General features: G+C 55.2%; 1 protein-coding gene across 2 annotated transcripts; it reads left to right on the top strand.

Annotated features, from left to right (window-relative positions):
- Positions 1 to 4,584: 4,584 nt before the first annotated feature.
- SLC25A19 (solute carrier family 25 member 19) lies at positions 4,585 to 17,876 on the top strand. Of its 2 annotated transcripts, none has more exons than XM_075562209.1 (7): positions 4,585 to 4,682; positions 11,585 to 11,739; positions 12,170 to 12,325; positions 13,256 to 13,426; positions 15,420 to 15,606; positions 15,885 to 16,015; positions 16,579 to 17,876. In XM_075562209.1, exons 2-7 carry the CDS (start codon positions 11,608 to 11,610, stop codon positions 16,759 to 16,761), a joined length of 960 nt encoding a protein of 319 aa, XP_075418324.1. In that variant the 5' UTR covers positions 4,585 to 4,682; positions 11,585 to 11,607; the 3' UTR covers positions 16,762 to 17,876. The 2 variants fall into 2 exon arrangements, with proteins under 2 accessions (XP_075418324.1, XP_075418325.1); XM_075562210.1 differs by lacking the exon at positions 4,585 to 4,682 and adding an exon at positions 4,703 to 4,883.
- The last annotated feature ends 302 nt before the right edge of the window (positions 17,877 to 18,178 follow it).

The following is an 18,178-nucleotide window of genomic DNA, read 5'->3' as shown; positions in this document are numbered from 1 at the left end:
GCTCCCCAGCCTTTGGCCCCCGCAGCCTGTCAGGACTTCCTCTCGAATTCGCTAATAGTCTGGGACTTTTCAGTGTCTCAAACTGACACCCCAAAGGTAAAAACCAACAGACGTTTTCCCCTGGAAAGCCGTGGCATAGCCGTTCAGTGGAACATGATTCATCCCTGAAGGGAATAGAGGGCCGATGCAGGCAACCACATGCAAAGCAATCCGCTCAGTGCTCGGGAGCCAGACACAAAGGGTCTGAGATTGTGTGATTTCAGGAACCCAACCCACTCATAGGGTCCATAGAGGACAGAGCAGACCTGCCCCAGGGTGTCCTTGGCTGTGAAGCTTACCGGCAGCAGACGGCCACCTCTTTCTTCCCCGGGGATTTGAACAGGTGACCTTTTGCTTTGCAGCAGAGTGCTGAATCACTGCACCACCAGGGATCCTTGGTGTGATTCCCTTTCTATGTGTAGTAAACCCACAGGCGCGCTGGTCGCCGGGGGCTAGGCTGGGGAGTTGTATTCAACAGGTACTGGGCTTCATCTCACAAGCCCTTGCGCCCTAGTGGGTTAGGTATCACACTGCTGGCTGCAAGGTCAGCCGTTCAAACCTGCCCGGTGCTCTGTGGGAGGAAGATGAGGCTTTTCTGCCCCTGTCAGGTGTTAGAGTCTCAGAAACACACAGGGCCAGCCCTGCTCTGCTCTAGAGGCCTGCTCTGAGTCAGAATCAACTCATCGGCAGTGAGTTTGGTAAGTGCCTCAGAACTAGAGCATGGGTGGTGGTGGCCTTGAAGCTTACACTTTAAAATGGTTCTTTTTTTTTTTTTTTAAAGCAGAGGTAGCGTAGGGGAGGGCAGGGAACATCCCTCCGTAAATAAATCACTAGAAGGGAGTCGGGAAGGCGATGAGGAAGTGGTGTGTGGACCTTCTAGAAATAGTGTCTCTCCTCCAGCTGTGGGCCATCCACCACACCGCTGCCTGTTCCCAAGAGTCACCCCAGAATGGCCCTTAGACTCACTCTGAGGCTTAGAGACGAGGGACCGCAGGGGTGAAAGCAGCATCCCAGGTGACCCTGAGACTTCTCCACCCTGCCATGTTTCTGAGGCCTGAGCCAGCAGAGAGGTAGCCCAGCCCCGGGCCCTTCACAGACGGCACAGGACCAGCAGGGAGGGCCCTGGCTCTTGGCCCTTCCACACAGCATGGCTGACAGACTGGCTCAGGCAGCTGTTGAAAGCAGCTTCACTGGGCCAAGACCAAGGGGCTATTTACTCCTGCTGAGGAGGTGGGGGAAGTCCAGAGGCGCTTTTAATAGGCCTGTTTCAGGTAAGTGTGGCTGAGGCCACAGCAGACTTAAGTTAACGGGAACTGTCTTTCTAGCCAAGTTCACTTCCTCAAACTGAAGGGAACCGTTATGTTCCGGCCTCTCTTTTCACATGATCTGATCTACTAAATATAATTGAAATGAAGCGATCGGATTTCCAAATATGCAAAAACACAAGCACATGCTATAGCAGAAGGAGCGGGGAGAAAAATCTCATCCCACCCATTTTCCATCCGACCTTGAGGGGCCAGTGGCCCATCACCCAAGTCCTTCTGCCCCTCTGCTAATTTAAAATGACTTCCAGGCTCTGATGGCCTAGGACTCCCTGAGGCTCACTCTGTCTGCAGTAAGCTGTGGCCACAAGCCCCGCCTTGGCTTACCTCCTGGGGAGGCTGAGCCCACCCCCCTGCGTTTTGGGAGTGTGGCCTAGAAATCTACTTCTGAAGACCTCACCCAGGACAGTTCTACCCGGTTCCCGGACATTGCCAGAGTCAGAATCCACTTAAGGACAATCAACCAGGAGACTCTCAAAGGCAGCTTTGTTCTAGGGCAGGAGAGAGAACACAGGGCCTTCAGAGAGCTCTTCGGCAGAAGACAGGAGTTAGCCATCACGGATCTGAGGAAAAGAGATGTCACACCCAGGCTGGGGCTCCTGGGTAAATCCGACCATCCCTAAGCAAGGCACCCAGTGCGGATAAAGAGATCCCTAAAGGGCAAGGAGAGGGACACTTTCAAGAAAAGCCCCAAATCATTGTGACCCTGCTGCCCAAGTTTCCTGAGACTGTAAATCACTATGGGAGCTGGTAGCCTCATCCTTCTCCCTAGGAGGAGCTAGTGGGTTTGAACTGCTGACTTTAAAGTTACCAACAATACCACCCCAGAGAGGCAGGGCATCAGCGTTCTGAATCAGAGTTTTGAAAGTGAATTTTCTACTATGAGTGAGGTGGAGGAGGAGTTTGTGTTCCATACCAGGAGCTCTGCATTCAGCAGGTCAAACCACTCCCCCGCACCCCACCTCCTTCATTTTCTCCTACCCGCTCTCCTGACCTCTTTCCCCCCTTTCACTCAAATCAATACCTGTCCCCTGCTTCGTCTTCCCACCTGGGCTCCCTCCCCTGGGAGCCTCCAAAGTCTGTTTCCTTTGGCACACGGTTTTTTGACTTGGGTTCTATCCTTAAAGTAGTGGTCTTAGACAGTACTTGTCTTTTTGTGATGGGCTGACTTCACTCAGCATCATGTTCTCCAGGTCCATCCATGTCATGAGGTGCTTTGTGGCCTCATCATGTTTCAGCAGTGCATGGTAGTCCATTGCAGGTATGTGCCAAAGTCTCTTTATCTGGTCTTCTACTGATGGGCATTGGGCTGTTTCCAGCTTCCTGGTATTGTCAGCCGTGCTGCCTTGAACGTAGGCGTGCATGTCTGTGCGTGCTCTGGCTCTTACCTCTTCAGGGTGTGTACCCAGCAGAGGGACTGCTGTCTCGTATGAAGTTTCTATTCCCAGTTTGAGGTAGTGCCATATGGCTCCCACCACGGTTGTACACCAAATCAGGTTCTGCTCACTGTGCACCATTCTGACATTTCCCAAGCTGCCCTTTTCCTGGGTGGGCAAGGCAAGCATCACTTACGTTACGAGTAAAACACAACAGAAGGTGAAATGGTTGGTGTGTCCAGAGGAACAACTGATTTGTGTCTAAGGTGCAGAGGCAATTCAGTAGAAAAAAGGAGAGATTTCAGCAGTGTTCCACGTGCTGGAACAATTGACAATCTGAAGGCAAAAACCTGAACTTCGATCCACACCTCACACCATATACAAAAAATAATCCCAAATGGATCAGAGACCTTAATATAAACTATGAAATAATGAAATCTCTAGTAGAAAACTTAAGTGAAAATCTTTATAACCTTGGGTAAGGCAAAGATTAATTTGAGGCTAATAATTCTTAGGTCTGACACCAACAACATGATCTGTTCTAAGGGGGAATACACCCCAAACTCAGATATATTTCTTAGAGACTCCTTTATTAAGACTTAAACAGGGAAAAGACAAGACTAATCATTCCAATAAGGAAAACCAGGAGCATGAGGTCATAATGTGCCCTAAGGTTTTTGTTTTTTTTTAAATTCTAAAACTAAAAAAAAAAAATTAATTAAAACTTAAAAAAACTCACTACCATCGAGTTGATGCTGACTCATAGCATAACCCTAGAGGGCAGTGTAGAACTGCCCCTGTGTATTTTGGAGACTGGAACACTAGGGGAGTCTAAAGCCACCTCTTTCTCCCAAGGTTAGCAGCAGGATGCATAACCCCTACATCACCAGGGCTCCCCTAGCTACCGATGGAGGATGGAAATTACAGGAAATGTGTCACAAAACCAGGATTGTTGGCACAGTGATTCATCACAGCCACAAACGGCCACGGAAGCAAGAGAACGGTCGTGATTGGGGTCCGCACACCGAAGCAGGCTACTTGCTGCCCCTCTAGGTTCCTCATGTATTATTTTTATTTTTTATCATTTTACTGGGGACTCATACAACTCTTATGACAAACCGTCCATACATCCATTGTGTAAAGCACATCTGTACATTCATTGCCCTCATCAGTCTCAAGGCATTTGCTCTCCACTTAAGCCCCTGGCATCCGCTCCTCATTTCCACTCCCTCCCTGCCGACCCTCCCTCATGAACCCTTGATAATTTATAAAATTATTATTTTGTCACTGTCCGACGTCTCCCTTCACCCACTCTTCTGTTATCCGTCCCCCAGGGAGGAGGTCACATGTAGATCCTTGTAATCGGCTCACCTTTCCACCCCACCCTCCCTCCACGTGTATTATTTTTATAATGAGAACTTAGGAACAATAAACCTTAAACAAAAACTCTCCACTCTGGACGGTTCGCTCTCATATTCAAAACCCCAGGCCCTTCGGATTTGGGGTACGTTTCCAGTCATTCTTAATTTTTGAGGCACGGAGGTCAAGTTCAGCTCGTCCTCTTCTCCCTGCACCGGAGACCGACGTCCGAGACGCGGCACAGTCCGCGGCGTCCTTCACAACCGCGACCAGGCTTCGCCGCGCTCCTACTTCCGTCTGGCTGGCCGGATGCGCGTGCGCCAACAGCGCGCTACGTCCTCCAGGAGGCCCTGAGCCTCGCCGGCGTAAAGCTCTCGGCACGGTACTACATTACCCAGAAGCACCTTGCGGGAGGCGGGCCCTTGGCCCCAGCCGAACAACCATTGGTGCAGCGTCTGTCGTGAGCTGAGCGACGATTGGCCCACGAGCCTGTCCGTTACTGCGCGCTTTTGGGCTGTGCTGTGGGACCGCGTGCGGAGGGCGGGAGAGGAACGCGCCGGGAGCCGGGCCGCGCCCGCTGAGCCGGGTGAGTGACCTCTACCTCCGCCCTCCTCGCCGTCGGCTCGGGGACAGCCCCGTGGCGCCGCGGGGCTGGCCGGAAGAAGCACACTCGCGCGGGTGCCCACGCGGGGCGAGCATGTATGCACTCGTGTCGCGTGCGCGGGAGGCACCTGGATAGAGAGGTGCGCGCCCTCCTCGCCGGCGTCTTCTCAGGCTGGGGGCGCAGGTGAGGCACACCTGGACCCTGTCAGCTCGCTAGCGCGCGCGCGCGCGCGCGGTGATAACCGCAGAGAAGTCGTAGGCTGGGACGTCTGGACACATTGGCACAGAATCGCTCGCTGTCGCCGCGGGACCCCTGTGTACCTGACACCCGCGGTGGCTTAAGCAGAAAGAAGGGGGGGAAGACGATCTCTCTCTCTCTCTCCCCCCCCCCCCCCCCCGTACCGGACAGCTTCCGGGTGCTAGGTTTGGGTGTGTCGTTCTTGTGATTGGGTGAAAGTTTACAGAGCAAATTCTCCATTCCACAATTCATACACGTTTTGTAACGTTGATGGCAATCTCCACTCCTTCCACCTCTCTCTCCTACCCTAAGCCTTCCTGCACTCCTGCATTAGACCTAGATATCTATATAGCATAGGAGCCCTGGGCGTGGAGGGTACTGGTTATGCATTGAGCTGGGATCCACATAGTTCACATAGTTTGGAACCACCAGCTGCTCTGCGGAAAAAGTTACAGGAGCAGAAACTCAAAGCCGGTCGCTATGAGTCAGCATTTGCCGGGCAAGTTCCATCCTTTTAAATAAGCACCAAGACTAGAAGGAACCCAGGTGGCACAGTGGCGGTGAACGCAGGCAGCCACTGGCTGCTTCAGAGAGAAAGATGTGGCTTGGCAAATCCAGTGGAGCAGTTCTACCCTGGCCATTGTAGAAACTGTACATTCTGAACCAGTAGCAAAGTGGCCACTGGTGTACTGCCTTTTTAAACAAGTGCCTTCTTGGACATATATATATATATATATATTATTGGACATATATATATTATTTAAAGGAACCCTGGTGGCGTGGCTTGTATAGCATAACCGTTATGTGTTGGGTCGCTAAGTGCAAGATCAGCAGTTCAAAACCACCAGCCGTGCCTCTGGAGAAAGATGAGACTTTTCTACTTCCAAAGAGTTGCAGTCTCAGAAATTCACAGGGGCAGTTCCCCCCAGTGCTGTAGGATCACTAGCAGTCGCCATCCACTCACTGGCAGTGAGACGTGTGCTTTGTTTTGTTTGGGAATCCACCCAGTGGATTCCGACCGTGACATCACGTGTGCTGAGCAGGGCTGCAGTCTGTCTGTACGGTGGCCGGGCTGGCCGTCTCTTCAGCCACCTTTGGATAGGGCCCAGTGGCCAACCTTCAGCTGTGGTCCGAACGTAAGTGCTCCCAGGTAACATCCTGCATGATGCCCAGCTCTCTGGGCTATCAGGACTGACATCGTGCCCATTTTCCAACGGACAAAACGTAAGCCAGTTTAAAGAAACCTGCTCCGGCCACCCGAGGGAGGCAGTACTTGGACTGAAGCTTCCTAATCCGAGGTCTGAGGTTACAGCTGCTGGGCTGGGCTGCCTATTTGTAGGACTGGATCCTTCCTCCACAACCCAGTGTACCGCCCCCATCACCCGCTCCCCACCAGCAGTGTTTCCTGCCATTATAGGCAGGGCTCCCCCAGTGAGGAGCCTGATCCACTGTGACTGCCCCCTGAAACAGAGCCGCAGCACCTGCTCCTCCCTGGGGCGCCCCTCCCACCTCTGTGACCTCAGAGTCTGAGTAACCTTGGGAGAGGCCTGGCCTCTCAGTGGCCCTCCCATCTCTGAAACTGCACCTCCCAGACTCCTGGGGAGGCGCAGCAGGAGCTGTGTCACAGAGAAGTGGATGGGAGAAGCCAGGTGGTCCAGTCTTCAAGGTATGAGAAGAAGGGGCCAAGATGGGGCGCATTCCTGGCAGCTTTCATGCTGTGAGACTTTGGGGAAGTGCCACACCTATTTTAAGGATGGAGGGAATTTCACTTTAGTCCCTTAGGAAGGTGTCGGAGGACTTGGGACGGGATTGTAAGCCCAGGAGTCCCAGGGTGGGACTCTGGGAGAGGAGGAAGAGCTGCAGGGAGAGATTGTCATTGTGTGGTCGTGACATCCCCATTACTGAAGGTAATCAAGAACTAGGTACCCGGGGTACCTTTTAACTTCATTTTGTATTTAGTTGTGTTTTTTAAATTTTATTTTCTCCTAACAAAATCAAATTGTAGCCGTTTATAAAGGGGTAGGGCGAGATCTCCCCTCCCTTTTCCCTTCCCGACTCCTCCCCCAAAGAGACCCGCAGACCGGATGGCACCAGGGTGTCATTGCAGGCCTCTGTCCATGTGTTTATGCTGTGTCGTACAGGAGCCCTGGTGGAGGAGAGGGTTACAAGTTAGGCTACGAACAGCAAGGTCGGCCCTTAACCACCAGCTCCTCCAAGGGAAAATGGCGAGGCTTTCCATTCCCATAAGGAGCGACAGTCTCGGAAGCCCAGGGGGGCAGTTCTGCTCTGTCTTGTGGCAGGAGTTTGGGTGAGGCTTTGGTATTCTGTTGTACAGAGTGTACAGAGGGCTTGCTGGTTTCCAGATGGGTTCGTACTGTCCGTCCTGTTCCAAACCCTGCTTTTTCATGGTGTCTGTCTGGTTACGCGTTGGGCAGCTAACTCTGAGGACAGCAGTTTGAAACCTCCAGCCACTCCTGGGGAGAAAGAGGAGGCTTTCTACGTCCCATAAAGAGTCATGGTCTGGGAAGCACCCTGGAGCAGTTCTACTTTGTCCTCAGAGGGTCCCTGTGAGTCACAATTGACCTGATGGCAGGGAGTTTGGTTTTGATTGTGTGTGTGTGTGTGTGTGTGTGTGTGTGTGTGTGTGTGTCACCAAGGTGACATAGTGAGCTATGCATCGGGCTGCCAGCCCCAAGGCCAGCAGCATGAGCCCCCCAGCCACTCCTCAGGAGGAAGAGTTTCCTGTGGAAACTTGGAAACCCAAAGAGGCAGTTCCGTTCTGTCGTCTAGGGCTGATAGGAGCCAGAATGAACTCGGCGGCAGGTGGCTGCTTGTGACCCTTTGTCGAGGGAGGCCCTAGGGCTCGGACCATGCTTTGTGATGGCTGGGTGGCATCCGGTGCCAAGCCGTGGCTTCCTGTGGCTAGCCATCAAGCTGTTGAAGAACAAAGGAGCCCTGGTGGCACTGTAGCTAAAGTGTCGGGCTGCGAACCTAAAGGTTGGTGGTTTGACTCCATCAGCCTCTCTGGTTCTGGCAAGAGCACAGAATGGCTCACCGGCAGAGAGGTGGGGCCAGGGGTTGTTGTTGTTTGCTGCGTGTGCCCAGTGTTACAAATAATGAAGCTGAATGTAACAACCTGTGCTCTCGGGGCAGGAGAAGGAGTGCCTCTCCACTCTGGTGACCCACAGGGACAGTCCTGTAAGGTTACCGTGCGTGGATGGCAGTGGGTTTGGGTTTTAATGCTCCCATGCAAAGGCGGTGGCATGGGTTGAGTATTGGGCTGCTAACCGCAAAGTCAGCCGTTCAAGCCCACCAGGCTCACAGGAGACTTCCTGCTCCCGTGAAGATGTCAGGCCCAGGAAAGCCACAGGGCAGAGCTTGCCGGTTGTGGGTTAGTATAGGTCAGAATTACCCCAATGGCAGTGAGGACACGCCCTTGCCAAGAAGCTGCAATGGTGCTGCTGGGTGACTGCAAACCCACTGTCTTCCCTTGGGAGAAAGAAGCCCCAATGTAGGCTTGCTCTGAGTCGGTATCCACCCAACGGTAGTGGACTTGACTTTCTGGTTTATGCACCCAGGCTAGCATTTCCCTCCATCTGTGATTCTCAAACAGGAGCAGTGCTGCCCCCCCGGGGACTTTTCGCCCCTTCTGGTAACACTTCTGATTGTGACTTGGGTGAGGCAGGGCAGGATGATACTGGCATTGAGTGGGAGACACCAGGGAGGCTGTCAAACGCGATGATGATGCACAGGACAGCCACACAGTGAGGGACAATTCGACCCACAGTCAGTCATGGCCCAGGGAAGCTCTGATCTTGGTGGCAAGACTCCAAGGCCTTTTGAAAATAAACATCCATGAAATAACCCCCTTGCTCCACATGTGAGGTGTGGCTGCATGATGGATTGGCCCAGTGCCTCAAACACAACGGTTGTGAGGCTGATGTAGGCCTGGGCAGTGTTTCACTTGCCCAGTGTGGCAGTTACATCACCTGCTGTCAATTCAAGACTGAAGAATGAAGGGGTGGAGTTTGGCCTGTCAGTCAGGTCACAGCGTGATGACCTCATTTGGAGGCGCTAAGGAGATAAATAGCTCACTGGAGGCGGGAAACACATTCACTCCTTGAGAGACATTCCTGTGGAGGAGCCACATGGAGACCCCTGCCAGCGCTGAGATGCCTCTACCTCCACTGGATCCACAAGACTTAGCACCCTCTGTCCAGCCTGTGAGCTTCCTGCATGCAGCGTCATTGCATGGCTGCGTTATTGCATGTGAGTCTAATGAGGAATTTATGGGCTAATATCGGACATATGACTAATATTGGACTTACGGACTTAATCTGGACTGGGCTGGGTTGTTTTCTCCATATCCAATTGCTCTTGTATATAAAGCTCTTTCTTCTTCACCTATGGGTCTCCCTGGATTTATTTCTTCTAGTCTGCCCCGACTAACACAGCTAGATACAAGGTCAAGGTTAGCCAGACACAGGGTCGGAACCCCAACAGGACAGCACCTCGCAGCAGCAGCAACTCGATGGGATGCTTCCGCCGTTTAAAATGACACTGAGGATGATCCTGACGGAAATGCCTCGTGAGCACCGCTTGTATTTATAAAGACAGGAGCAGGCTCCTGTGAAATAGATCAAGGCCATGAGCGGGCGAACTTCCAAGAGGAAGGAGGTGAAGTCAAAAGCATCAGGTGGTTCCCCCCCACCCCACCCCACCCCATCTGTTCCCTACAAACTGAGCTGGTGGCGAACGGTTACAAGTGGGAGTGCTAACAACAAAGTCTACAGTTCAAGTTCAAAACCACCAGCTGCTCCAAGGGAGAAAGACCCGTGGCAGTCTCCTTGGGCCTCTACTCAAGTCCGCCCTCAACGCAAGAACACTTTGTTCTCATAACCTGGCATTCTGTGATGCTCACCTTCCTGACAGGATCACTGAAGTCATAAAGGGTGCATAAGCAAATGTAAAGAAAGCAGATGGTGCTTGGCTATTATAAGACATAGTCTCTGGGGTCTTAAAGGCTGGAAGGTAAACAAGCAGCCATCTATTAGGAAAGCAACAAAGCCCACATGGAAGAAGCACCCCAGCCAGTGTGATCAGGAGGTGTCAACGGGAGCAAGTATCAGGCATTAAAAGACCCCAAACAAATATATCGATGCAAATGATGGGGGTCGGAGTGGAGACCCAAAGCCCATCTGTAGACATTTGGACATCCCCCCACAGAGTGTCCAAAGGAAGGGCTGAGCCAGCCAGGAGACAGTAACAGCACTGACGAGACACACAACATTCCTCTAGTTCTTTAATGCTTCCTTCTCCTCCCTCCCCCACTATCATGGCCCCCCAGTGCTACCTCACAAACCCGGCTAGACCAGAGCATGGACACTGGAACAGATAAGAGCTCTCGACACATGGAATCCAGGACACGTGACCCCCCACAATAATGGGAGTAATGATACCAGGAGGGTAGGAGGAAGGTGGGAGGAAGTAGGAACCGATCTCAATGATTGATTTATAACTCTCCCTGCGGGGGATGAACAACAGAAATGTGGGTGAAGGGAGACAGCAGACGGTGTAAGATATGAAAATAATCTATAGTTTAGTAAGGGTTCACGAGGGAGGGGAGGGAGGGGAAAAGCTGATACCAAGGGCTCCAGTTGAAAGGAAATGCTTTGAAAATGAAGATGGCAGCTGTGCTTGATACAGTTGATGCATGGATTGTTATACGAGCTGTAAGGCCCCCAATGAAATGATTTAGTTACACACACAAACGTCGCAGCCTCACACGCCCACAGCAGCAGTTCTCCTCTGACACCGGTAGGGTCACTACGAGTCAGAATTGACTCGGGGGCAGTGGGTTTGGATTTAGAGTTTTGGTTTCCCCTCAGGTCCCAGTCACTTCTATCATCTCAAAGTGGGCAGACACACTGACAGCTGCCAGCGTGGAAATCACCCCCGCACTGGGGCAGCGGGAGGCCTGGGTGGGTGGTTACATACTGAGCCCTGAGGATGAGGGGGGCCAGTCTGATGACGGGTGGGTGTGGGGGCGCTTTCATCCACAGGGACTGGAGGTGTGTGGCTGTCTGCAGATCCAAGGTCAACAGCATGCAGGAAGGGGACTAGTGGTCCAGGGGGAGGTTAAGGAGAGGCCATTGGGGTCCTGGACATGTCCTGTGACAGGGTGACTCAGCCCCACCACAGAGGTGGCCTGGGTGTGTGGGGGGCAGGGAGGAGCCAGGGGCTCAGGGCTCCTTTGTGGGGTCAGTGGCTGCTTTGAGAATCGGCTTTCTGACTGCCTGTTTGCCCATCCTCACAGTGCCCAGCTGTTATGGGTTCTGTGCCTGCTGGAATGCCACCCAGGGCTTGACCTCAGAACAGGTCTGCCCACAAAGCCAGAGGGCACCGAGGAAGCCCAGTGGTCTCTGGGGAAAGGGAGCCCCTACTAAGCTCATTTTACCAGTCAATCCAAGTTGGTGCTGATGGCACCCAGCCTAGCCCTCGCCAGTCTGGGGACAGAGGTGCTGGGCAGTTGCCAGAAACAAAGGCTTCTCCAAATGCCACATGCTGGAGAGGAGAGAAACGGGAAGGGGCAGCGGGCTGCTTTAGCCGACACTGGGACCAGCTTGCTTGTGTGCTTCTGCCTTCAGCTTGCTACTGATGGGCCGCAGGGATGGTCGGCTATGACCCCAGCACAGACTGCAAGCATATCTCCAAGTTCCAGGTGGCAGTGTCGGGCTCCCTCTCTGGATTTGTCACTCGGGCGCTGATCAGCCCCCTGGACCTCATCAAGATCCGCTTCCAGGTGAGCTGAGGGTGAGGGTGCACAGGGTCCCCTAGCCCTCGGAGTTGTGGGTTCAGGGGAAACCCATTTTCACGATGGCTTCTGGAAGTGCCCATCTCACCTAGGGTCAGAGGGCCCGGCAAGTATGGGTTCCTGGGTGCTCCCTCTCTCGTGCGGCGAACAGTGTCACGAAGGGTGCTGCTCTGGGTGGGGCTGCATCCTTCTCCCCACCCCATGGCCCCTTCCTCCAGAAGCAAAGCCCCTCATCCACATGCCCGCCCGGGAAGCAAGGTAAGCACAGGCTCCCGTGTGCATGCTAACGAACCACATGTGACACTGTTGGCCAGAGACTAGTACATAGTAAGCACATGTGAGCCTGGGCATCCCTTGCCCGTTGGGTCCTCTGCGCCCATTCCCATCCTGCCACCTAACTGCCTTCCCCCAATGCCAGCTTCAGATCGAGCGCCTGTCCCGCCATGACCCCCAGGCAAAATACCATGGCATCATGCAGGCCGGGCGAAAGATCCTACAGGAAGAGGGCCTGGCAGCCTTCTGGAAAGGGCACATCCCAGCCCAGATTCTCTCCATCGGCTACGGAGCTGTCCAAGTAGGTGGCAGGTGGCCTGACCAGGTCCCTGGGGTGATGGTGGCTCAGTGGAGGGACTTGAGGGGGCAGGGTGTGGGGGGAGGAGGCCAGAGGAAGAGGCAGGCCACACGCACGCTTCCTGCTCAGAGCATGGGGACCTGTCCAGCCAGTTGGCAGCTCATTCAGACTGAGCTGTAGCCATGGTGTCTCCCATCCCCCTAGATACCCGGGAGGCTGTCTAGGTGCCAGGGGCCCACAGGCCAGCCGGGTGAATGGCAATACCAGTGCTTTTGATTTTGAAATCTCATGTTCACCTCTGGCACCATTTGGAAGTCAGAGCAGCACTGGAGGAAAGGGGAGCAGGTGACAGGCAGGTCGCCAGGAGGTGACGTGGGGGTTGTCTGAGGTCACACAGCCTGGTGGGGATGGGTCTGTTTCTAGGTAACTGTCAACTCAGCGCCAGTAGCTTTCCCAGTCGTTGCGTAGTAATCGAGGAGCCCTGGTGGCTTAGCGGTTAGGTGCTTGCTGGGTTGCTACCTGCAAGGTCAGCAGTTCAAATGTACCAGCTGTCCCATGGAGAAGGATAAGGCTTCTTATATGCCCACAAGGAGTCACAGGCTCAGTTCTGCCCTGCCCTAGGATGTCTCTGGGCATCTGAACCCACTCGCTGGGAGTGAGTGTGGGTTTTCCTTTTGGGGGCCTTTCCTTAGTCCTGCCTGCATCTGGTTACTTAGATGGAGTCGTCAGCTGGCATCTGATTTCTGCAGGGGGTTTGGGATTGATTCTGTTCCATCCCTGAGTGGGCTGAGTCTCCCCACCTGCTCATCCTTACATCCAGGCTTCACCTGGGTTCTGGACGGGGCCCTGGGGCATTGTGTGGTCTGTTCCAGGCTCCTCCCACCCCACCCCCACCCCAGCTGCCCCTGACCTGGACCTCACCTGCTCTTGCAGTTCCTGTCCTTTGAGCTGCTGACGGAGCTGATGCACAGAGCCAGCCGGTACGATGCCCGTGACTTCTCGGTGCACTTCCTGTGTGGCGGCCTGTCGGCCTGTGCGGCCACCCTCGCCGTGCAGCCCATGGACGTGCTGCGCACCCGCTTTGCGGCTCAGGGTGAGCCTAGGGTGAGTGGCCAGGGGCCCAGGGGTCAGAGGGCCGGTAGGCGGGTGCTGTGAAGGGTTGGGGTTCTCGTTCTTCAGTGCAAACAAAGGGACAAAGGCCACACCACCACGGGCAGGGACCAGGGACTGAGGAGACAGGAGAGCCTGCCGCTGTGCCCTTGTGACACTGTCCGTGCTCCACAGAGTGGGCTGGGCTGGGAGAGATAGAAACACCCTGTGGAGGGAACTTCACGGATGAAACCCTGAAATGGAGCCCCCGCATCTGTTTCCTCCTGAACACCTTGGAGGAGAGCACCTATGTGCGCGTTCATGCGTGTGCGTGTGTGTGCGCGCGCGTGTGCGTGCCCAAGCCAGAGGGAGAGGGGTTGGTTCTCTCTCACGTTGCCAGGATCTCTTCCCACGACCCTCTTAGAGCAGGTGGCAGGAGAGCCGGGCACCATCTACTTCTTCTGGTCTCAGAGCCACGAGCCACGGAGGCAGAAGTTTGAGGGGTCCGATAATCCTTTGGACGAATTGTGCTCTTGCATCTCTTTGCCCCGACGGGAGAGACTGATAGTTACACCTTAGAAGACCACGAAGGCTTTGAGGACCCTGGTCCCCATGCACACAGCACTCAGTCGGAGGTAGACCGCAGTCTCAGCACTAGTGGGACAGCCGACCTCGGTGTCTGTGGAGAAAGACGAGGTCTCTCCTGCTTCCTTTAGCTGTTGTTGGGAAAGGCCTCTTGCCTTACAAAAACAGTGACCTGGGACCCGGAAGAGGAACCTGTTTGACCCCTTGCAGTCTTTGTATTTCCCAGGGCCGAGGAGACTTCCCCGTGACTTTTTGTTGAAGAGCAGAGGCTCCAGGGAAGAGTCTGGAGTGAATGATTGGGGCCTGGGGCTGGCTCAGTCAAAATGGGAGTTTGGGGGTAGGGTGGGAGAGAGGAGGCAGAGAGAGGAAGGGGGAAGTGTTTACTGAGAAAGGGGCAGGCAGACCGCAGCACCTGGTGGCTGCTGGGCCGAAGGAAAGTCGACTCCTGACAGCCCTTTCCCTTCGCTGCCACGGGCTCTGCCATTCCCCTTAGTTGTACGTTGAAGCCTTTGTGGATTCTGTGAGAAAGACGGGTGGGCGGAGGCTGCTACCTTGCAGCCTGGTCAGAGAAGGGGAGGGAGAGGCCCTGGCTCATGTTCTCTTCCTTCACTGGTTAGTTTTTTCAGCACTTCACCCACACGTCATCCCGTTGAGTAATCCAGTCCTGTCAGGAAGCCTCCTACCATGATCACCACAGTCGATCCCAGAGCATTTTTCCTCTGTGCTCGGCGTTACCCACATGATTTCTTCTTTGTTTCTCGTTGTGGCCAAAATCTACACAACGAAACAGTCTCCAACTCCACAGTTTGGTGCCATTGATTGTGCTCTGTGTGTTGGACGACCATGATTGATAGTCTTCTCCACGTTTCCCTCCTGCCTCTGCCTCGCTCAACATCCAAATAAAAAGCCAAACTCGCTGCCATCGAGTCATAGTGACCCCTGTGGGTTTCCGAGACTGCGGCCGTTTGCAGGAATAGAAGGCCCAGTCTGTCTCTCTTCCTTGGAGCTGCCGGTGGTTTCGAACTGCCGACCATGCGTATCACAGCACAACATGTAACCACTAAGCCACCAGGGCCCCTGTCAGTCAGCCTACTTGGGTCCAGCCTCTACTGACTTCACAGTACGCGGAATCATCTAATCTGAGGTTGGCGTCTGTCACTGTGCTTAATGCCCATGGGGTTCCTCCCCGTGGTTCCCCCACGGGAGCATCCAGAGTGCATCTCCTGGAATGCACCCCCCTGTGCACTTGGCCAGTGTGTCTGTCTTGTACCTTCCCGGGATGGGTGGCAAGCAAGCCCCACCTTGGAGTGTTTGTTCAGCACGTTCTGTGACTGGAAGGAGTCCTCCTGTTTGTGGGTCGAGGCCCACAGTGGGCCGAGTGTCTGGTCAAACGGCCTCATGAGTTGTGTATGTGTGTCCTTAGGTCTACAAAACGCTCCAGGAAGCCATGGTGACCATGTACCGGACAGAAGGCCCCTTGGTCTTCTACAAGGGCTTGCAGCCCACGCTGCTGGCCATCTTCCCCTACGCCGGCTTCCAGTTCTCCTTCTACAGCAGCTTGAAGCAGGCCTATGAGTGGGCCGTGCCTGCAGCCGAGGGGAAGACAAACGGTGAGGCAGCCCCCATGTGAAAGGCACTGTCTCCTCCCACTGCTCCCCCCCCCCACCCCTATGTCTCAGGCTCTCTCGGGAGATCTGGGAGCCAGCTCTGCGCTGTCCTGTGGGGTCTTCCCTCCATAGTAGCCCCTCTGCTTGCATGGTGGCTGCGTCTGGGTCAGGCCTAGAGGAGATCCCTCTCTGAGGTCACAGGAGGCTCCCTCCAGCGGCCCCTATTCCTGGCCGGCTGCCCATTCTGACCTCTCTGCCCCCACCCCACTCCCGTGGCTCAGGGAACATCAAGAACTTGGTCTGTGGTAGTGGAGCCGGCGTCATCAGCAAGATACTGACATACCCCCTGGACCTCTTCAAGAAGCGGCTGCAGGTTGGAGGGTTTGAGCACGCCCGAGAGACCTTCGGCCAGGTGAGCCGCCTCCCCACAGACAACTCTGGCCCTTCCTGGTCACCGGGCACCGGAAGACGCTGAGGGTCAGCTCCCACCCACCGGGCCAGGCAGCATTGGTCATCTCGGCCCTCGAGCCCCAGCCCAGCCTCGGGGAGCCCAGCACACAGGAAAGGCTCCAGCAGCCCTGTGCCCTCGTGCATGGAGGAGAGAGCTGGGGGAGGGACACCCAGTCTCTGCTTTTAGCCATAGAATACCTAGATTATATTCATATAGCAGGCTCCAAGCCCACTGCCACGGGTCCACTCTGACGCCCAGCCACCCTGTAGGACAGTGCAGGGCAGCCCCTGTGGGGCTCTGAGACAGCAGCTCTTTTCTCCCTGGGAACAGCTGGGTGCCAGCAATGACGGAGGACGGCCAGCTGGGGCGCCTCTGAGGAGGGGCTCTGACCTGTGGGCACCACCTCTGTGCAAGCAGACAGGGCCCACATGGGAAAGAAGGAATGAGATGAACTTGATCCTTTCCCCCAGCCTGATCTTTGGCGCCTCCTCCCTCCTCAACTCCAGTATCCTTTCTCGCCCCAGGTTCGAAGGTACAGCGGCCTCCTGGACTGTGCCAAGCAGGTGCTGCGAGAGGAGGGCTCCCAGGGCTTCTTCAAGGGCCTGTCGCCCAGCTTGCTGAAGGCGGCCCTCTCCACGGGCTTGATGTTCTTCTGGTATGAGCTCTTTTGCACCATGTTCTACAACTTGAAGAAGGCAGAGTCCTAGCTTGGAGGGGACTCTCCGAAGAGAAGACACCCTCTCCAGTGTCATGCATGGAGAGGTGCTAGCTGGGCTGCCCCTCTCGCCAACCGTCTTCCTCCTGACCAGGCGGTGGCCTCAGGCCCTTCTCGGCTCTGACCCCACCAGAAGGAGCACGGGGAGAAGGTGGGGCTCGCTGGGGGAGCCCTGGAAGTGCCTGCCTGTGCTGAGGACGAGCTTGAAGCAGTATCTCTTGTCTTTCCAGGCCATCTGTCTGAGCCTCGTCGGCCAGGAGGGGGCCTGTGGGTCTAGGGTGGCGCACACTTGGGGGGAGTCTGTGGTTCCCACCAACCGACCTACTTCAGACACTAAAGCTAAAAATAACACATTCCTCCTCATCGTTTTCCTCACACAGATCACCCCCCTGCTCACATAGTAAGGAGGGGACCTGCCACCCACCCCCCAAAGTCAGTGTTTCTCCAGTAAGCCCTGCTACTGCTTCGGTGGGGTCCCCCTGCCGGTGAAGGTGGGGTGTGGAGTGGATGCTGATGGGAAGGGGAAGAGAGATGGGTGGCAGCCATAAGTGGGTTTCTTTCACTGGATGTTGGGCAGGCTGGCACTGGGGTGCCCCTCAGCTCAGAGCATGGCTTTGCATGCCACCCCCTCTGTGACCTTGGAGGCCTCCCAGGAGTCTGCAGCAGCCCAGTGAAGGGGTGGGTGGGAGGAAGGGGTTGACAGCCTGCCAGCTCAGTGAGGACAGAGTGCCTGAGAGAGGGTGGGCAACACACCCAGGCCCACCAGAGATGTCAATCTGAGCACAGACACTGGGGCTGGGGGCTGGAGGGGAGAAAGGGCCCTGCACACAACCACCTCAGCTCCCCTACAGCTCCAGGAACCCAGCATGGAGGTGCAGGCTGAAGCCCACCCAGGGAGCCCACCTTGGCTCCGCCCAGCCTCTGCTGGCAGCAGGTGGAGGTGGGCCTCTGGTCTTTGAGGCATGGCTGGGTGCTGGACGCACAAGAGCCCCTTGACTGGTCCAGGTATTGGAGGCCGTCTGGGACCAGGCGGAGGGCTGCAGCCCCAGCTGCCCAGTGGTTGCAGTGAGGCTCTGAGACCATCGCAGTAAAGTTTTTTTGCACTGATCCTGTTCTGTGGTTTGTTTTGTTTGGGGACTCGAGGTCTCTGCCCCACCCTGTACCTGAGGACGGCTTGCAAAAGGGGGGAGAGCTTCGGCACCAGGTACAAACGTGCATATCTTTAAGCGAAGGCGGAAGGGGCAGTGGTTCCCCTACTTTTCTGGGCCCCCCACAAATCAGAGTGGGCCGTGGCCCTCCGGGGTGCAGCCAGTACGCTGCGCCCGGCCCGGCGCTCGCTGCCCCAGCCCACACGCACCGTGCCCTTCCAGCACACTGCCATTGTGACCCATTTCTTGGGCTGCCCGCCT

The sequence above is a fragment of the Tenrec ecaudatus genome, chromosome 10, assembly GCF_050624435.1.
Source record: "Tenrec ecaudatus isolate mTenEca1 chromosome 10, mTenEca1.hap1, whole genome shotgun sequence".
NCBI classification, from domain to species: Eukaryota; Metazoa; Chordata; class Mammalia; order Afrosoricida; family Tenrecidae; genus Tenrec; species Tenrec ecaudatus.
The sequence above is the reverse complement of the archived record's forward strand: the minus strand, read 5'-3'. Positions and strand labels throughout refer to the sequence as shown.

Excerpts from the sequence above, each read along its gene's own strand:
- SLC25A19 (XM_075562209.1), top strand. The coding sequence starts at position 11,608 with ATGGTCGGCTATGACCCCAGCACAGACTGCAAGCATATCTCCAAGTTC. Across the intron at positions 11,740-12,169 it reads TCATCAAGATCCGCTTCCAG|CTTCAGATCGAGCGCCTGTC; the intron begins GTGAGCTGAGGG and ends CCCCAATGCCAG. Across the intron at positions 13,427-15,419 it reads CGGCTCAGGGTGAGCCTAGG|GTCTACAAAACGCTCCAGGA; the intron begins GTGAGTGGCCAG and ends GTGTGTCCTTAG.